General features: G+C 44.0%; 1 protein-coding gene across 1 annotated transcript in view; it reads right to left on the bottom strand.

The window, feature by feature from the left end:
• The window catches only part of SLC12A4 (solute carrier family 12 member 4), a 504,360-nt gene that overhangs the window by 152,436 nt on the left and 331,063 nt on the right, over nucleotides 1-20,861 (bottom strand). Inside the window, 2 exon segments of the mRNA XM_075325791.1 lie at nucleotides 8,266-8,384; nucleotides 9,994-10,168. Of these exon segments, the coding sequence (XP_075181906.1) occupies nucleotides 8,266-8,384; nucleotides 9,994-10,168 (294 nt within the window).

Below are 20,861 nucleotides of genomic sequence, written 5' to 3'. Positions count from 1 at the left end.
ATGGGTGATTAAGCAATTCCTTCAATTCAGCCACCTGTGTCCATTGACCTTCATTTAAGGTTACTTGAGGGTTCACCATATCTATAAGAAATGATTTTAGTTCAAGCAATCGCTCAGTCAATAAATAAGTGCTGCCTCACAGAGTGGCTTGATCAACAATTGCCCCTTTCCCAGCACATCTCCAAGATGGAATCAGTTTTAGGGGTTCTGGCGGCAATATCAAATTTCTTCACTTTTCCAATCAGATTTCCAGCATGTCCGCCCAGTTTCACACATCTGGCTTTTCGCCGGCTTGGCGGATGCGGCGCACGCCAGTACAGTACGTACAGTACAGTGGCAGCGCCGCAACTTCCGGGTCACATGCTCCAGTCACATGACAGCATGTGACCAGCATTTGTCGCGCTACCACTGTACTGTATACACTGTACTGGAGTGCGCCGACTCCGCCGGATGTGTAAAATCGGGGTCCCTCTTGCAGACTCTCTCTTATTGCCAGCTGCAGCGTGTGCACAACACAGCGCATGTGATGAATATGAAAGTGTTTTGAAGCAGCTTCAACAAGATCATCTAATCCTAAAGTATCATTTTGCTGTTCTGTTGTAATATCTGTTTGTTCCTCAGTTACATGAACAGCACTTTGGCCTTCCATCTCAAACATACTGAATCCTAAATTTTCTTCTAGATGTTGTTCATTACTCTCATTCATCAGTTTAATTGTACTTATCATGTTTGAAGCATTATCCGCTACAATAGCAAGAACCTGCTCTTTTTTGAGTTTGTAATCTTGCAGAACTTTTTCCCCTAAGGCCTGGAGAAACTGGCTGCTGTGATGAGCTTTAGTATCTTTTACTGCCACTGTCTTGCTAACAATTTCTTTCTTGTCACAAACATATCGAACATTGATGACAAAATAATTCAGTGAAATGCAGTGACTCTGGCATCCCAGCAAAGGCAATGGGTTTCAAGATAGGATCCGTTTTTGTGCTCAAAAACAGATCCTCACAAAGAATGAGCAGTCAGTTTGTGGCGGTTTTCTAATCTGCTTTTGCTATTGAAAGCAATATTTATGAGCTCAAAAACCTTTCAGGTGATGCGTTTTTTTAAAAAGCTAAATATGCTTTTGCAGCAGACAAACGTATCCTCAAAAAACGCAGCAAAAATGCTGTGTGAATGCAGCCTTAGATCAGGAATAGAACAGCCATTTAAAAGGACATTTCATAACTTTCCTATGAAAAAATATTCAGCACATTCTGCATTGCACTACTGTCCCCAATTTATTATATATTTTAGGAGTCGGTGCATTTTATACCGACTCCACCAAAATGAGCTCCGACTCCGACTTAGACTCCACGACTCCGACTCCACAGCCCTGCTAAGAAGTCTGAGATTTGAGGACAGCCAGTGGCCCTTAGAATGCTACTGGAGCCGGTGGAGGAGGAGGGCAAGGTCAACATCCCAACGGGCACATTTTAGCTGACCTTTTAAAGTGCTGTCAAATATGTCCCAAAAAAGGTGTGAGACAGACACCAAGATAATGTATGTTACAGCCTTTTCTAATCAAAAAAGAAGGAAAAATATAAAAACGAAACGTGTGAACATATGCTAAAGTGTTTTTTTGGAGGTCGGGGTTTTATTACAGTGATTAGGCACTAGAAACTGTTTCTTAGCAATTTCCCCTCTTTTACTTTGGTTTGAGAGCTGTTCTGGCGACTACGTAAACGCCACGTGCTGCTCTGACCACATTATTCAAAGACACCAGACATGCAGTCAGGCTGTGCCCATACTGTTTCAGCCTTTTCCCATGCATTTCAGCCTTTTTCTCAGTCACCACAGGTCAACAACAGGTCCGACGTAAAATTATTCTGGTTTCCCATAGACTTACATTGGGGGTTGAATATTTGCGAATACTCGGATAGCGGCAAGGTATTCGTCGGATATCCGTTGAAGCGAATAATGGGGTATTCGATCATCCCTAGTAGTAATGCTGTTTTGCCTGCAGTAGTAGTCGCTGGCCACAAGAGGTCATGTCTTTCTTTTGATATGTTGTAATGTCGTGGGCGGGCAGGAGGACAGGTGATGGCGGCTGTCTTTCCCTGCACCTTTGTGTACTTGTTTGACTACGATGGATCCCCAACGGTAGTCCGCTCCCTGGTGTATGGGTGCCGGAGGAGCCCGTTTGCCCGCAGGCGCTGGCCCTTGGGTCTCTAGTCTTTGGCGGTAGCTGTATACCCTCACGGTGTGGGCGGTTGCCTTTTATCGGGTCTTTGGCTGTTAGGAAACCCCTGGGGTTCCGGTCACACTCTGATTTGAATATTGTCGGCGGCTCCAAGCCTGGTCGGGGTCCGATGGCCCTGCCTGGGTGTGCTGGCTTCACTTCGCTCCCCGGTCGGTACCGGCGGGCCAACGCCCGACCCCGATCCTACGGTTCTGCGTCGATTCACCTCTCTTGCAGACGGCCACCACCATCTGCCAACCTTGCTGTCGGTGCCTGGGCCACAAACCCAGACACACCAGACATTTCACTCCTCTCCACTTGAACTCTACAACTCATCTGACACTTTTCCCGCCTCCAGGACTGTGAACTCCTCGGTGGGCGGGGACAACCACTTGGCTCCGCCCCACCTGGTGTGGACATCAGACCCTGGAGGGAGGCAACAAGGGTTTTGTGTTTGGCTAATGTTACTGTCTAATGGGGGTGGGGGTGTGTGTGTGTTACCTGTGACGACCTGGCTAGTCCAGGGCGCCACAGTAACATATGTACAGGCTAGTGGGAACACCTGAAGGAATAGTTACAAGTGTGGATACAGTGTTTGCCAGCCCTAAGGGGACCTTATTGACAAAAAAAGGATCAGCCTGGATGGGGACACGTGGAATAGGGTAACGCCTCTACGAGCAGCCATAAGGAAGGAACAAAGCAAGTGTTCGTGGTAGAGTGCCTATAATGACACACATAATAATAATAATAATAATAAATCTTTATTTCTATAGCGCCAACATATTCCGCAGCGCTTTACAATTCAGGAGCTTCATATACAAACAAATAACAGTTATAGAAAATACAATAATTGGAGTATGGAAAAAAGACAACCCTGCTCGTGAGAGTTTACAATCTACAATGCGATGGGAGGGGGACACAAGGTAAAAGTGCTTATTTACAATGGCAGTCCAGCCATCTCAAGGAAATGTGGGATAGATAATGGCTGCCTGAACTAGTTAGCCAAAACCTTGAGATGCACTTGGGTGCCATGGAGTTTGACGTGGGGATATATTCTGAGAAGACGTGGAGGGACTATGTGAATTTAATTTGGGTAGGTACTGTGATAGGCCACCCTAAAAAGATGCATTTTTGGGGAGCGTCTGAAGCTGAGAAAGTTGTGATTCATCCTAGCTTCTTGGGGTAGAGCATTCCAGAGGATATGTGCAGCTCGGGAGAAGTCTTGGATCCGGGAGTGGGAGGTTCATATTAGTGAGCACGTTAGTCGAAAGTCTTTTGCAGAGCATAGAGAACGAGTGGGGTGATAGACCGAGAGAAGGGGGGAGATGTAGGGGGGTGCCGCACTGTGGAAAGCTTTGTGGGTGAGAACAAGCAATTTGAATTGGATCCTGTGATATATGGGCAGCCAGTGCAGTGACTGGCACAAAACGGAAGCATCCGAGTAGCGGTTAGCCAGGTAGGTGACCCTGGATGCTGCATTAAGGATGGACTGTAGAGGAGAGAGTCTGATTAGGGGGAGACCAATTAATAGAGAGTTACAGTAGTCAAGGCGGGAGTGGATCAGGGCCACGGTGAGGGTTTTTGTCGTTTCCATTGTGAGAAAGGGGCGGATTCTAGAGATGTTCTTGAGGTGCAAGCGGCAGGAGCGGGCAAGAGATTGTATGTGGGAGGTGAAGGACAGATAGGTGTCAAGTATAACACCCAGACAGTGAGCTGCTGCCTAGGAGTTATCATGGTGCTACAAAAAGAGAGGGAGATGTTGGGTTTAGGGAGGTTAGAAGATGGAGGGAATAGAAGTAGTTGAGTTTTGGAAAGGTTAAGTTTCAGATAGAGAGCAGACATAACATTGCAAACTGCAGTCAGGCAGTCACTGGTGTTCTGTAGTACAGTGGGGGTGAGCTCAGGGCATGAGGTGTATCGTTGTGCGTCATCAGCATAAAGATTGTACTGGAAGCCAAATCTGCAGATGGTCTGTCCAATTGGGGCAGTGTAGAGAGATAAAAGAAGAGGGCCGAGGACTGAACCTTTAGGGACCACAACTGTGAGAGGAAGAGGAGAAGATGTGGAGCCAGCAAATGATACGCTGAATGAGCGGCCAGAAAGATAGGAAGAAAACCAGGAAAGCACAGTGTCCTTTAGGCCGATTGAATGGAGAATAGAGAGAAGGAGATGGTGGTCAACAGTGTCGAAGGCTGCAGAGAGGTCAAGAAGAATAAGCAGAAAGTGGTCACCATTACGTTTTGCTGTCAATAGGTCATTGGTCACTTTAATGAGGGCAGTTTCTGTTGAGTGTAGGGGGCGGAAGCCAGACTGTAAAAGGATCTAGAATAGAGTGAGAGGAGAGTTAGCGGGAGAGGCGGGAATAGACCAGGCGCTCCAAGAGTTTGGAGATGAAGGGGAGATTGGAGACTGGTCTGTAGTTGCTTGTGCAGGACGGATCAAGAGTAGGTTTTTTTTTAATAATGGAGTAATGACAGAGTGTTTAAGGGAAGAGGGGAAGATACCAGAAGAGAGAGAGATTGAAGATTTTAGTTAGGTGAGTAGTGATGACTGGAGAGAAAGACTGGAGTAGATGTGAGGAGAAGGGATCAGTAGGGCAAGTGGTAGGACAAGAAGAGGAAAGGAGCCTGGAGACTTTTTCCTCTATGACTGGGTCAAATGTGGAGAGTTATCCGGATGGGATGTGGGGAGGAATGGGAATCACGACGCTTGTTGATTGGGAGCTGATCTCTCGGCGGATGTTTTCTATTTTCTCTGTGAAATACGAGGCCAGATCATCAGCATGAAGGTTCTGTGATAGGGTTCTGTACTTTGGGACTAAGAAGGGAGTGAAAGGTGTCAGAGCTTTTTTGGATTGTTGGATAGTGAGGAGATCAGAGTGGTGAAGTAGGTCTGTTTGGCGAGGTGAAGGTAAGAGTTGTGGGTTCTTAACATGAAATGGTAGTGGATGAAGTTTTCTGGTGTGCGGGTTTTCCTCCATAGGCGTTCAGCACTCCTAGAGCATCGCTGGATAAATAGAGTTTGGGATGTGAGCCAGGGCTGTTTTACTCTGTGTTTGGTCTTTCTGAAGGTGAGAGGCGCTGCTTGGTCTAGGGATACTTCTGAGTGTGTCATTGTAGTGATTTATAGCCAGATCAGGACAGGAAAGTGAGGAGATAGGGGACAGTGATGAGTGTAGAAAGTCTGTAAGTGTCTGAGAGTCAATGGCATGTAGGTTTCTGAATGTGTCATAGGTGGGAGCGTGCTGCGGTGGGCGAGGGTTTGTGAGCTTGAAGGAGAGGATGTTGTGGTCAGAGAGGGGAAACGGTGAGTTGTCAAAGTGAGAGATGGAGCAGAGGCGGGCGAAGACCAGATCAAGGGTGTTGCCATCATCATGTGTCTCAGAGGATGAGAGCTATGAGAGGCCAAAGGAGGTGGCTACAGATAGAAGTTGGGATGCAGAAGGCGAGGTGGGGCTGTTCATGGGTATGTTAAAATCTCCTAGGATAAGGGTTGGTAATTCTGAGGACATGAAGAGCGGCAGCCAGACTGAAAAGTGGTCAAGGAACTGGGTGGGTGAGCCTGGGGGACGGTATATGGCTGCTATTCTGAGTGAGAGGGGATGGAAGAGCCTGATGGTGTGGACCTCGAAAGATGGGAGCTGGGGGATGACCTGGCAAGTGCATTGTGGGGACAGGAGTAAGCCGACTCCACCACCATGTCTGTTCTCAGGTCTTGGTGAATGGGAAAAGTGTAAATCACCGTGAGAAATGGCAGCAGGGGAAGCAGTGTCAGAATCCTGAATCAAGGTTTCAATGAGGGCCAGCAGATTAAGAGAGTTATGGAGAAAGTAGTTGTGGATGTAAGAAAGCTTGTTACATACAGACCGTGGATCCAGAGAGGACAATTAAAAGAGGGAGGTGAGGGTGTACAACTAATGCTAATGAGGTTAGCAGGGTTTCTAAGAGAGGTGGGGGTAAAGTTGGCATTGGGTGGACCGGGATTAGGAGAGATATCGCCTTAGAGAAGGAGCAGTAAAAGGAGGAAGAGCAGATAGCTTTTGGAGTTGTGGCATGGTTTTTTCTCCAAGACCCTGGAGCAAGAAGGAGTGAGGTTATTAAGGAAGGTGAAAAGAATGTGGGAGCTGTACATAGGAGAAGGGAGGAGAGAGGGGCTGATGTGGATGAGTGGGGATGGAGGGGGGACAGGGCGGTGAAAGTGGACAGTAAAAGCACATAGGATGGTGAGGATAGATGTAAAGATCATAGTAGTACCAGAGGGTATTAAAAAGTAAGTGACCTGCCGCCTCCTGCCCTGACAAACTGTCATTGAAATAACTGCCCAGCACTTAGCAACGATGGCACTTTGCATAAGATGGCACGCATGCAGGCACCCCACACACATGGACCTGTGTGGCCCTATATCTAGGAAGAAGCAGGTGATTCAACTGTCACCCTATTCATTTGTTGTCTCTGTTGCTGTGGACAAAATTCCACCTGTAAATCTTGGAAAAAAGTGAATGTTGAATGTGTAACATGGTACCTCTACTCACCAGTTTGGCCGCATACAAGAAGCACACTGGTAAAGCTGGCTTGTTTTCCTTGGTTTTCTGAAGGGTCAGTAAAATTCACACACTACCCAGTTGCTTTTTGCTCCATGTAAATTAGGGATGGTATCGCATTAAGTGCATCAGAATGGACAGTTGAGTTCTCAGGCTCCGATGTACCATCGCACATACACACCTAACTGTGCCTAGGGGTAGAAAATGAGACCCTCTCCCACAACCACCACCTCAGGCTACGTTACACTACCATGCACCTGATTGCCTTCTACTTTGAATGCACACAAAGGAAACAGCTGGTGCTGTATAATTCTACAACCATTAATGGGAGTTAGGCGGGCTTTGCACACTACGACATCGCAGGTGCGATGTCGGTGGGGTCAAATTGAAAATGACGTACTTCCGGCATCACATGCGACATCGTAGTGTGTAAAGGCTCGATGATACGATTAACGAGCAAAAAAGCGTCATAATCGTATCATCGGTGCAGCGTCTGCGAAATCCATAATTACGCTGACGCAACGGTCCGATGTTGTTCCTCGCTCCTGCGGCAGCACACATCGCTGTGTGTGAAGTCGCAGGAGCGAGGAACATCTCCCACCGGCGTCACCGCGGCTTCCGTAGGATATGCGGAAGGAAGGAGGTGGGCGGGATGTTTACATCCCGCTCATCTCCGCCCCTCCGCTCCTATTGGCCGCCTGCCGTGTGACGTCGCAGTGACGCCGCACGACCCGCCCCCTTAATAAGGAGGCGGGTCGCCGGCCAGAGCGACGGTCACAGGACAGGTGAGTGCATGTGAAGCTGCCGTAGCGATAATGTTCGCTACGGCAGCTATCACAAGGATATCGCAGTTGCAACGGGGGCGGGGACTATCGCTCTCGGCATCGCAGCATCGGCTTGCGATGTCGTAGTGTGCAAAGTGCCCCTTAGGCCTCTAGAACAACTAAACAAGATGTGCAACTAAGCGGTTTCTCTCTGGAAAAATAGAGTTTTAATATAGGAACATACAATATTAGCAAAAGAGGCATTGGAGTCTTGAAGTCAACATAAATAACAAAACATATTTTGGGTATATTTTCCTGCTTTCCTAATAACATGTTTTGTATTAAATTTTCCTATCAAAATGTTGTATTACACAGTACTAATGCATAAGGTGATAACAGCTGTTTTTGTTGTCCCACTGCTCAGACATCATGACTTGGTAAGTTATTACAATGTTATTAATAAAATATTCAACCGTTAAAACATTTTGTAATTAATTAAATGAGGTGCACCACTAATATCAATTACTATGGTAGCAGGGGTGCTCCTTGCGTGTAAAATAACAGTTTAGAGAGAGAAAAGACAAAGCATAGAAGGAGCACACCACCAACAATCACAATAAATTAATGAATAAAATTCAATAATTTATTGTGATTGATGGTCGTGTGCTCCTTCTATGTTTTGTCTTTTCTCTCTCTAAACTGTTAAAACATTTTGACTATTATATTTATCACAGGTGAGTTCTTACATTGATAATATTGGTGCTACCATGTCCAACGAGGCAATTAGAATTCCCAGTTCAGCAATTAAGGCAGTCAGAAGAAGCGCCCATGTGGGTTCACCATTTGCTTTGCCATGTCCAAATACCTAGAAAAAGTGAATTACACCATTTATGTGCCATCCAGTTACCAACCTCATAAGAGATAACCCTACTGTAAGGCTACTTTCACACATCCGGTTTTTGCTCTGCGGTACAATATGGCGCTCTGCAGAAAAACCGCAACCGTTTTTTTTGCCGCCGGTTGCGGGTTTTTTTTGCGTAGACTTACATTAGTGCCGTATTGTGCCGCATGGGCTTGCGTTCGGTCCGGTTTTTGCCGCATGCGGCAGATTTAGCCGATGCGGCGGCTGGATGGAACGTTGTCTGCGACGTTTTTTGCTCCACCAAAAAAAACGCATTGCGCCGCATCCGGCCGCTGCGGCGCATTTTTCAATGCATGCCTATGGACGCCGGATGCGGTGCGATGCGGAAAAAAACGCATCCGGCCGCCGCATGCGGTTTCTTCCACTGCGCATGCTCAGTAGCGTGAAAAAACCGGACCGGCCGCATGTAAAAACGTATGCAAAGGATGCAGTGTTTTCGCCGCATCCGTTGCATAGGTTTCACAGCCGGATTGAGCCGCACGGCTCAAACCGGATGTGTGAAAGTAGCCTAAGTGGAAAACTTTTACTGCTAATTATAGGGGTTTAGGGATGCTAGGAAAAGTCTGCATATTTTCTGCAGTTACAATAATATTTGGACCTACCCTAGTATTTGTCTGAATGGTCAATAAATTCATACAATAAACAGTTGCTCTATACCCAATGTAAATTCGCATGCTGCCCATATAATAAATACAGGCACTCTCAGTATACCAAAACTCCTTTAGTCAAGAAAAAACTTTATTAGTCCCAGCATACATGAAGGGAATAAAAACAGCGATGTTTCAGTAAACGCAGGGACTTTATCAAACCATAAAAAGGTGTATAATAATGATAATAGCTGGAAAAATCCTAAATGGCAAACTGCTATCTCATAATAAAATAAACCCAGTGGCTAGAATAATATGCAATGAGCAGTAGAAGCCATGAAAACAAGTGGAATATATGACATTTTTCTTTACCATACAGAATGATGAAAGAGAAGATGAAGTCTGCGTCCCCACACCCTGGCACGTGTTTCGCCCAAGTTTTCTCAGGGGGCGTCTCATTTAGGATTTTTAAGGTTATTATCTTTATTTTCTCCTATAGTCAGGTGTACCTCCTTTGAACATTGTACACTCATACAGTACAACCTTTATTGGGGTTACCCCCTTGGGATGAATTACAGCCGTCCGTGTCCCTGTATACCTTCAAGAATTTACTTTTGATATAAGAAGCATCTATTGCGGTTTTAAATGTTATATTTTCAATAGTGATAAAAAACAGTTTTAATATTTTAAAGATTTGTCAATTTATTTTTCTCTGCCGTTATTTCGGTTGAGTAGTGAGATTATATATATATATATATATATATATATATATGATATCTAGTAAAACATATAACAACGTTGTAAGAGAGCCCTGGGAATAATAGGTGCTAATAAGTGCAGAATTAAAAACCGGTTGTAGTAACACACATGATTAATCCTCTATATGCAGAAAACTGAGACCACATTTTGATTTTGGAAATAACCCTTTTAATTAAAATGCAGTAATTTAAAGTTTGCTCACTTACTCGCAGAAATCGAATTATATTGTCTTTCGCAATTGCTTGTAGCAACCTGGGCGCTCCTGTCAGACTTTGCAGACCAGCTCCACAAGTAGAAAAGAACGATCCTATAACTATAACCCACGGAGAAGGCCAAGATAAAGTCCCTACTACTAGGTTCTTGCTCACTGCATCACCATACCTACAAGAGGAAAAAAAAAAAGAAAAAAAGATTCCACAAATATAAAATAAATTGATGAAAAGCCTTCAAGTATACAGATAGCGATCCTATTCACCCTAATACATGTACTAACCTTCCATAGCACACATTTTCTATAATGTGTTTGCACACATTTAAAGGACTTGTTTGGGTAAAATATAACTTTGCCCATGGGACTGGATACTTAAAGAAAAAAAAAAAAGTCATACTCACCTACCAGTACCATGGGCAAAGCTAGGGGTTCATGGAGTGGAGGGGGTCCCTAACCAAGTAACCCTGAGTACACTGGGTGAACTTCAGCAGGTGACCACAGGGCTGTCATTAGAAATGTGAGGGCCCCATAATGGCAACATTTTCAGGCCCCCTTGAGACTCCACTCAGGCTCCAGCCTAGCTCTGCCTTCACCCCTCGAACATTCCACAGTCAGACCTCCCACTCTCAGAAAAACTCTTGCAATTGTGAGTACACAAGTTGTATGTATGTATTTATCTCAGGCTGTATACACAAAAGAGGCTGCTGCTGGCTGTATACAGGATAGAGGCAGCTGCTGCTGGCTGGCTGTATACAGGGTAGAGGCGGTGGCGGCTGCTTCTGGCTGTATACAGGATAGAGGCAGCGGCTGTAACCAACTGAATACAGGATAGAGGCAGTGTATATACAGGTTGTGGACTGTATATGGAAGATACTGAGCTGTACATAGAGGCGGAGAGATGTAGCTAGAGGCTGCAGACTGAATTTAGTGGCTGCGGGTTGTATATAGAGGCTGCGGGCTGTATATAGAGGTGTAGGGATGTAGATAGTATCTGCAGGCTGAATTTAGAGGCTGTGGGCTGTAATTAGAGGCTGCAGGTTTTATATAGTATCTGTGGGCTGTATATGGAGGATGAAGGCTGTATACAGTGTATATACAGCACTATATCCACACAATATACATACAGTATATACACAAAACACTATATACAGGATATAGTGTGGACCTGTATATGCAGCATGGTGCGGTGTATGAGCCGGGAACTGGAGCTGGAAGACAGACACACACACACACATCATACTCACTAATCGCAGGCTCTGCAGTGACCTGGTTTATACTGTGCATAGTTGCCTATGTAGTACATGCGCAGCACAAATCTCACAAGGAACAGAGGGTAGGCCAGCAGCATCTAATGTCACTGAAAATGTCAGACTCAGCCAGCCCCTCTGCTTCATGGAGCCACTTCACAGTGTGACTGAAAGGTGGGTGGGCTGGCTCCAGGATAAGAGTGGGGCCCGAAGAAGAGATGGGTGGCAGAGTGGGTCCTGGTGAAGAAATGGGGGGCCTAATAAATAAAGTGTTAACTACTTACATCATGGACTGGGCCCCTTCTCTTCACCGGGCCCCCTACAAAGTAATGGCTGTAATGCCCTGATGGCAGCCCTGGAGGACCATGATGTTACTGAAAATAAATTTCTATATAAAGAATAACATTGATATTACTGTCATATGGTGAACATAGAGTGGTAGATACCAGTTTTGTAGAACATTTTTGAGCATACAGCACAGACAATGACTTACAGCTGAAATTCTTTCTGATGGAGTCGTTCACTTTTTCCTTCTTTTTCATCTGGCCCAAACTGATTCTACAACCTCTTCCAACCATGACTTGTCCGCAGAAGAAATGCTACCACAGGCTTCCTGTATCCGTTGTTTCAGGTACCCCACATCCTGGATCCTGGATCTGCGCTATTGCTCTTGGTGTGTCAAGAGTGGGAGAAGAGAATCGCGTTGACAATTCAACACAATGGGCAGCACTTTGAGCCCATCCTTTAGTGGGTTACTGTCGTTCCTCCTTGTCACAAACGTGTTAACGCGATAATGAATAAAGCTACATTAAAAATGAGCACACCGTTGTTTTTCTTGTGCAATTCTCTATGTGTTTGATGTGTCACATGACCTCCTTCCCATTTAAAAAAGTAAAGTTGAATTAAAGATGGCGGCTTTGCAGATGGCTGCCATAGGCATCACCCGGCCTAAAATGTTTTGCCCCCCTCATGTACTAATATGCCACAAACGGTAAGGTGATATCAGTAACCACCTCCATTTTATCAGGGTGTATCCATACTTATGTCCCACCCTGTATAATAGCACCCACATTAGCTCCTACAATGTAAATGGCTCCAACAGGAACCCTCACAGTAGTCTATAAACTGTATAATGTCCCTCACATTTGCACTCATGAAGTATAATGGCCCCCATACTTTGAAGACCCCCACACCAGAGTTGCCCCTACACTGTACAAGGGCCCTACTCCCCAATGAATGAGGGATCCCTCCCAAAGTATGATGCACTCCCAGGTCACACCAAAAGTTGTAAGTAAAATAAACAACATCATATACTGGCCTAATACAGGATCCTGATGAGTCCACTGGGTGGACAAACGTGTTGATGTCATCTGCATATACACAGGACATCAGAATCTCGATGGAGTGTGGAGCATTGACAACCTTTGTGTGCTCTAACACATGGGCAGTTGCATCACCCTGCCATTCTGTAGACAGAACAGAGAGCGGGAGCGCATGGGGATCGTGTCCCACTGCTCTGCCGCAGAATTTAACTATGGCATTTCAGAATATTGCATATGCTGATACAGTGGAGGGTAGCGATAGCTCAGGTTGCGCCCCTCTGAGTGCGGGACCTGAGGCAATCATTATCTCTGTCTCCCCAGTAGCTACTGACCAGCACCCGCCTGGATCCAGAGCAGAGGCAGAAAACAGTAATTTCACTGTTCCTCTAGCCATTAGACTACTGCAGCCAGCAATTGGGTACAGCAGTCAGGTCACTTTGAGCAGTGCATCAACGCCAAAACAATGAAGCACTGGTCAAAGCCACCTTATCGCTGCACCCAATCACTCGTGGCTGGTGGAACGATGACATAAGTGATGGGTGAATCCAAACTGTAAATTTCTGGGACCGATCTGATCTGCATCGCTCTGATCAGCAAGAGCGATCTAACTGTGCATTGATAGTAAAATAAACAAAAAATGTAAAAAAAAAAAAAAAAAAAAGTGTTTTAAAAAATAAAAAAAGTTAAAATCACCCCCCATTTCCCACATTGAAAATTAAACAACAATAATAATAATACACATATTTGGTAACCAAAATATCACATGTATGCAAAAATGGTATAATTAAAAATGCCAGCTCAAGATGCAAAAAAAAAGCCATCACTGAGCCCCAGGTACAGAAAAATGAGAACACTATGGGTCTCTGAAAATGTCGATAAAAGCACAATTATTTTTTTCCCATAAACGTCTGAATTTTTTCAACATTTGGATAAAAGTAAACCTATAAATGTTTGGCATCTATGATCTCGCACTGACCTGGGGAATCAGAATGCCAGGTCAGTTTCACCATATAGTGAACACGGTAAATAAAAAGCCTAAAAAACAATCACGCAATTGTACAGTTTTTTTTGCAATGTCACCGCACTTGGAATATTTTTCCTGTTTTCTAGTACCATATGGGGCAGAATAAATGGTTTTGCCTCAGAGAGAGGAAGTTCCGTGATGGGTACTGCAGCCACCGAATCAATGACCACATGTATTCTTAACTCAAAGTGCACTGATGATGAGGATGTACCAGATGTTGATTCAGAATTGTCCTTATTTACAGGTTATTCATGATTCTCATACATAGATCTGATGAAACAGTAAGAGACCATGAGTCCTCAATAAACTCATACAGTTTCAGCTTAAGTACTCCTCCTGCCAATCTCGGAAATGAAAGATCAAAAATTGGTTCCAACAAGGGTTCCGTTTTTGAACACTTTTCTGGTTCATCTGTCTGAGGTTTCACCCTCCAATGGGGATAATGGGGGAAAGAAAATCACAGATTTTTTTCCCCTGGTCCCCAAACAAAAAGACAGAAGATGTATAAAACCAAAAATCGATACAGGGCAAATATGGGTGGAAAGAGAAGAAAGGCTAGGAGTACAGCATTCCGGGGAAACAATAGAGTGCAAAAAGTACAGGAACTGTTGATTTTCAGTTTATCAGACTACACGCTATCTGAGCAGGAAACTGAAATTTTGAATAAAAGGACTGGCCTTTTGCCCTATGGCTCAGGTGGACAATTTTCAGATATTTTTGGAAGTCAACGAATAGTTTGGAAAATTAACCTTACGTAGACATTTTCTGATAAATTTGAAAAGTAAATGATTTCTATAACTGAAGTAACGTATTAATTTAAGCGTGTGGAGGTGAGGGGTCATCAACCTTTTACCCCATCTATCACAAAGGAAGCCATCTTGAGACGTTCTACCTATCCATCTACCTATATGGTGGGATAAATCTAACCACCCCAAAAAATCAAACGTTATTATCCCTCCAGTCTAACATTTCCATAGCCATTTGGGATGTGGTGGATAAGGGGGTGTGGTAGTCATCATGAATAAAACTGAATACATTCAGGAGGCGAATAGTGATTAGGATTATTATATACTGGATGATTAATGCAAGATCCCTCAGGAGATCACTTGATGTAATATTGGAATATAATGAACTCATTTCAGAAGCCATTAATAATAACATTTTAAAGCGAGAAGAAAAAAAAAAACTTTCTGGCTGTTAAACAAGTTTGTCTCCCTTATACTTATTTATCCAAAGATTTACAAGAGCCTCACCAATCCTCCTGGAGGTCGATTATTTCGGGCATCCAATCTATATCAGCAAATTTTTCACTACATAGATTTGTTTTTGCAAAGCCATTTTGAGGGCTTCCTTTTTATATTCGGGACTCTTCTCATCTTATTAGATCCTTGTTAGAAGGGAGGCCACAGAGCAGGAGGTTGCAATAGTCCAAGCGGGAAATAATCAGGGCATGCACTAGCGTTTTTTGCAGCTTCTTGGGAAAGGAATATACAAATGTGGGAAATATTTTTGAGTTGGAGGCGGCAGAAGGTGAAGAGGGCTTCAATGTGTGGCTTGAAAGAAAGATCAGAGTTTAGAGTTACTCCCTGGCAGCGAGCACGTGGGACTGGGGAGAGTGAGCAGCCGTTGACTTTGATGGCGTAATAATAAATAAGGGATTCCTCCCCCAAGACTTTGAAGATTTTATTTTTTACACTAGATGTTAGTTCTTTGTATTCAAATATTGGCCGAATAAGGTACAAAAAAGGAAAATTAAACTACATACATCTGTCCAAATTATTTAAATAATATTTATAGAGTCAGCTACAAATTGAAGGTAAGTATCAATACACATATATTATGCTCTTGCGATCCATAGGGAAATATCAATGGCCCAATATACAGTCATATGAAAAAGTTTGGGCACCCCTATTAATGTTAACCTTTTTTCTTTATAGCAATTTGGGTTTTTGCAACAGCTATTTCAGTTTCATATATCTAATAACTGATGGACTGAGTAATATTTCTGGATTGAAATGAAGTTTATTGTACTAACAGAAAATGTGCAATCCGCATTTAAACAAAATTTGACCGATACAAAAGTATGGGCACCCTTATCAATTTCTTGATTTGAACACTCCTAACTACTTTTTACTGACTTACTAAAGCACTAAATTGGATTTCTAACCTCATTGAGCTTTGAACTTCATAGGCAGGTGTATCCAATCATGAGAAAAGGTATTTAAGGTGGCCACTTGCAAGTTGTTCTCCTATTTGAATCTCCTATGAAGAGTGACATCATGGGCTCCTCAAAACAACTCTCAAATGATCTGAAAACAAAGATTATTCAACATAGTTGTTCAGGGGAAGGATACAAAAAGTTGTCTCAGAGATTTAAACTGTCAGTTTCCACTGTGAGGAACATAGTAAGGAAATGGAAGAACACAGGTACAGTTCTTGTTAAGCCCAGAAGTGGCAGGCCAAGAAAAATATCAGAAAGGCAGAGAAGAAGAATGGTGAGAACAGTCAAGGACAATCAACAGACCACCTCCAAAGACCTGCAGCTTCATCTTGCTGCAGATGGTGTCAATGTGCATTGGTCAACAATACAGCGCACGTTACACAAGGAGAAGCTGTATGGGAGAGTGATGCGAAAGAAGCCGTTTCTGCAAGCACGCCACAAACAGAGTCGCCTGAGGTATGCAAAAGCACATTTGGACAAGCCAGTTACATTTTGGAAGAAGGTCCTGTGGACTGATGAAACAAAGATTGAGTTGTTTGGTCATACAAACAGGCGTTCTGCATGGAGGCAAAAAAAGCACTTGCTACCCACAGTAAAATTTGGTGAAGGTTCCATCATGCTTTGGGGCTGTGTGGCCAATGCCGGCACCGGGAATCTTGTTAAAGTTGAGGGTCGCATGGATTCAACTCAGTATCAGCAGATTCTTGACAATAATGTGCAAGAATCAGTGACGAAGTTGAAGTTACGCAGGGGATGGATATTTCAGCAAGACAATGATCCAAAACACAGCTCCAAATCTACTCAGGCATTCATGCAGAGGAACAATTACAATGTTCTGGAATGGCCATCCCGGTCTCCAGACCTGAATATCATTGAAAATCTGTGGGATGATTTGAAGCGTGCGGTCCATGCTCGACGACCATCAAACTTAACTGAACAGGAATTGTTTTGTAAACAGGAATGGTCAAATATACCATCATCCAGGATCCAGGAACTCATTAAAAGCTACAGGAAGCAACTAGAGGCTGTTATTTTTGCAACAGGAGGATCTGCAAAATATTAATGTCACTTTTATGTTGAGGTGCCCATACTTTTGCACTGGTCAAATTTTGTTTAAATGCGGATTGCACATTTTCTGTTAATACAATAAACCTCATTTCAATCCAGAAATATTACTCAGTCCATCAGTTATTAGATATATGAAACTGAAATAGCTGTTGCAAAAACCCAAATTGTTATAAAGAAAAAAGATTAACATTAATAGGGGTGCCCAAACTTTTTCATATGACTGTACTGTATGATCAGCAGGTCGTCCATAGTGCAGTGACTGGGCACCTCGCATTCAGGGATATACACTCCCCAGAAGTGCTGGTCACCTGGAGAATGGAGAGGGGCCACCCATCACAGGGGCCATCTATTATTAAATCCACTGAATTTCCCCTGATAAACGCCTAGGAAAAATATAAGGGGGAAACGTGTCGAGACTCTTCTCTGGATTATCCCAGCAGATAAAGATCCCAGCAAAGGATAACTTATCTATTTACGCCTTCAGTTTTAGTGGATCAGCACTTGTGGGGAGTGTATATCTCAGAATGCGAGGCGCCCAGTCACTGCACTATGGACATCCTGCTGATCATATATTGGGCCATTGATATTGCCCTATGGGTTGCAAGAGCATAATATATAAGATGGCCTTTATGCAGTTGGGATCCATTACTAAATCCACTGAATTTCCACTGATTAACCCCTAGGAAAAATATACGGGGGAAACACATTGGGACTCTTCTCTGGATGATCCCAGCAGATAAGTTATCCCTTGCTGGGATCTATCTATTTAGGCCTTCAGTTTTAGTGGTACTGATATTTGGGCTTTTACCCTGCTTTTCTTTACTTGGCCCCTAAGATTTAATTATTTTGGATAGCTGGGTAGTGGTTACCATTTATTTTTATGGAAACCACTGTGAATTTACAATACTAACCTGAGACGATTTGGCACTATTTATTCCTTCTTTGGTGGCAGGTGCCCTTCTTGGCAATAACAGCAATTGAGGAATAGAACAGGGACAGCAGACGAGGAACGAGGGATACTCAAAACAGTATGGTGCACCTCCGCTGGAAGGTAGGTAAAAAAGAGGGAACAGACAGTCCCCTGCTAGCCCATTTATGCCACTGCCATCTAGAAAGTTGGCTACTGTGCCTGTCGGCTAATATCTCCAAAAAATACCCCACTACCCACTCAGTAGCTGTTTTGCTCTCTGTTGCACTCACCTCACATGACCTTGTCTGAATTGAAGTGGACACTTTCAAAGATACATATTTTTTATAACTATTTTTTAATTGTTATAGTAATAAAAACTGTTTTAGGAGTTTTTTCTTTGGTCCTTTATATTCGAATATTGACCACAAATTGTTTTTAGAATCAGTTGAGCATTTTCTTACTAAGAATTCAGATATTCCACGGAATCAGATGAAATAATTTTTTTCTGGTATACAGTATATACTTACACATTTTTTTCCATTGAGGATGCGGTCTACCGGCAGGTCACGGGATGTGCGATGGGCAAGAGATTCACACCGAGCTATACTAATCTCTTTATGGGCCAGTTTGAGTCCATGCACATCGTGGCTTTGTATCTTCAGCAGGGATTGCTGGGTAATACCTCTATTTAAATCTGAAGGGCATGACTACAAAGCTACTGCAGCTGACATACTCAGCTAGAGACAGCTGGAGAAGCTGCCAGTAGAAATAATGATATTAACCATTTCGGTACTGAAGGAAACAAAACCACATTTAAATGTGGATAACCCAATAAAGATGAGAAGCTGCAGTCCAGAAGCTCCAAAAACAGGGAAACGACTGTGACAGCATCTTTTGAAAATTACCAAGGTAGCCTATTAAGGCCTGCAACTGCCTGTTGTGAGGATATGTGAACTGTGTTAAGAGACTGTTTTTTAGTAAACTTTATAAGTTCTGTGCCACAATCCGGAAATGTAACCAAGCTCTGAACCTCAATATTGTGTGTAACTACCTAGACTGTGCCCTCATTGACAGTAGAGTTGAGCGATGTTCGATTCGAACCGTTCGCCAATTTCAAATTCGAGTGATTTTGGGTGGTGTTCGAGTCGTTCGACGAACTCGAATGATTTGCTTCAAGTTCGGCAGTTCGAGTTACTGTTCGATAATGGTTTGATCATCAAAACCGTGGCTTTTCACAGTAAGGTTATGTGCGCACATTGCGTATCTGCATGCGTCCTGCGTTCCCAGCACAATCCCTCTCTCTTTCTTACTAACCGATCACGGGCGTGGCACTGCACGGCTGTCACAAAGCTCCGGCGGCTTTTCCTCTTTTAAAAATGGCTGCCAATCATTATTCAATCTGGTATTCCCTGCTTTCCCCGCCCACCGGCGAGCATGATTGGTTGCAGTGAGACAGCTGTTACTCATTGTGGGGGCGTGTCTGACTGCAACCAATCACAGCCGCTGGCGGGCGGGTCTATATCGTGCAGTAAAATAAAAATAAAAAACTGCGGTTCCCCCCAATTTTGATACCAGGCAGAAAAAAGCCACACGACTGGAGGCTGGTATTGTCAGGATGGGGAGCGCTACGTTATGGGGAGCCCCCCAGCCTAACAATATCATCCAGCAGCCGCCCGGAATTGCCGCATCCATTAGATGCGACAGTCCCGGGACTCTACCCGGCTCATCCCGAATTGCCCTGGTGCGGTGGCATTCGGGGTAATAAAGAGTTAATCATGGCAGGCGTCTCCCTGAGATACCTTCCATGATTAACATGCAAGTGAAAGTAAATAAACACACACAACGAAAAATCCTTTATTTGGAATAAAAGACAAAAAAACACCCTCTTTCACCATTTTATTAAAATCCCCAAATACCCCTCCAGGTCCGACGTAATCCACAGAGGTCCCACGACGCATCCAGCTCTGCTACATGAAGCGGACAGGAGCGCAGCAGAACACGAGCGCTCTGTGTCAGATCCACGCAGCTACTGAAGTGAGCTGCGCTGTCAGCAGGGACATCACTGAGGTAATGCATGTGTGTGTGGTGATGATGGGGGTTGTAGTGCCTGCATGTGTGCGGTGACGAGGGCGGTAGTGCCGGTGTTTGCCCTCCCATCCATTCCTCCCTCCATCCCTCTCTCCATCCATTCATCCCTCCCTTCATCCCTCCCTTCATCCCTCCCTCCATCCCTCCATCCATCCATCCCTCCCTCCATCCATCCCTCCCTCCATCCATCCCTCCCTCCGTCCAGCCCTCCATCCGTCCCTCCATCCATCCCTCCATCTATCCATCCTTCCATCCATCCTTGTAGCTGAATAATCTACTTCTGGATTCTCAAGTGCAATACAGAGGTCAAGATTACCAAATCTTCCTATGCTTTTCATTAGAGGCAGTGGCTCAATGGATAGAGCTACTACCTAAGGAGAATTTGTTCACAAGTTCGAGTCCCAGCCGTCCCGGTAAAGAATTTAATTTATTTTTAATTTTAAATTATAATTATTATTTATTTATAGTTATAATTTAATTATGCACTGCTGAGAGGAGCCGGACATCAGCTCTGAGCCACAGGCCACACTTCTAAAATCGGAGCAGTTCACGGAATGAGGCTTCATTGCTCTCTCCTCTCTCTCTCCCCCTTTCTTTTTCTCTCTCTCTCTTTCTCTCTCTCTTTTTCCCAATTCTGGATTCTCAAGTGCAATACAGGGGTCAAGATTACCAAATCTTTCTATGCTTTTCATTAGAGGCAGTGGCTCAATGGATAGAGCTACTGCCTAAGGAAAATTAGTTCACGAGGTTGAGTCCCAGCCATCCTGGTAAAGAATTTAATTTAATTTTAAATTATAATTATTATTTATAACTATAATTTAATTTAATTATGCACTGAGGGGAGGAGTCGGACATCAGCTGTGAGCCGCGGGACACACCTCTAAAATCGGAGCAGTTCAAGGAATGAGGCTGCATTGCTCTCTCCTCTCTCTTCTCTCTCTCAGACCTGGCAATGATCAGCTGATGCGGTCACCTGACGGGAT

Source organism: Anomaloglossus baeobatrachus, chromosome 10 (genome assembly GCF_048569485.1).
Source record: "Anomaloglossus baeobatrachus isolate aAnoBae1 chromosome 10, aAnoBae1.hap1, whole genome shotgun sequence".
NCBI classification, from domain to species: domain Eukaryota; kingdom Metazoa; phylum Chordata; class Amphibia; order Anura; family Aromobatidae; genus Anomaloglossus; species Anomaloglossus baeobatrachus.
The sequence above is the reverse complement of the archived record's forward strand: the minus strand, read 5'-3'. Positions and strand labels throughout refer to the sequence as shown.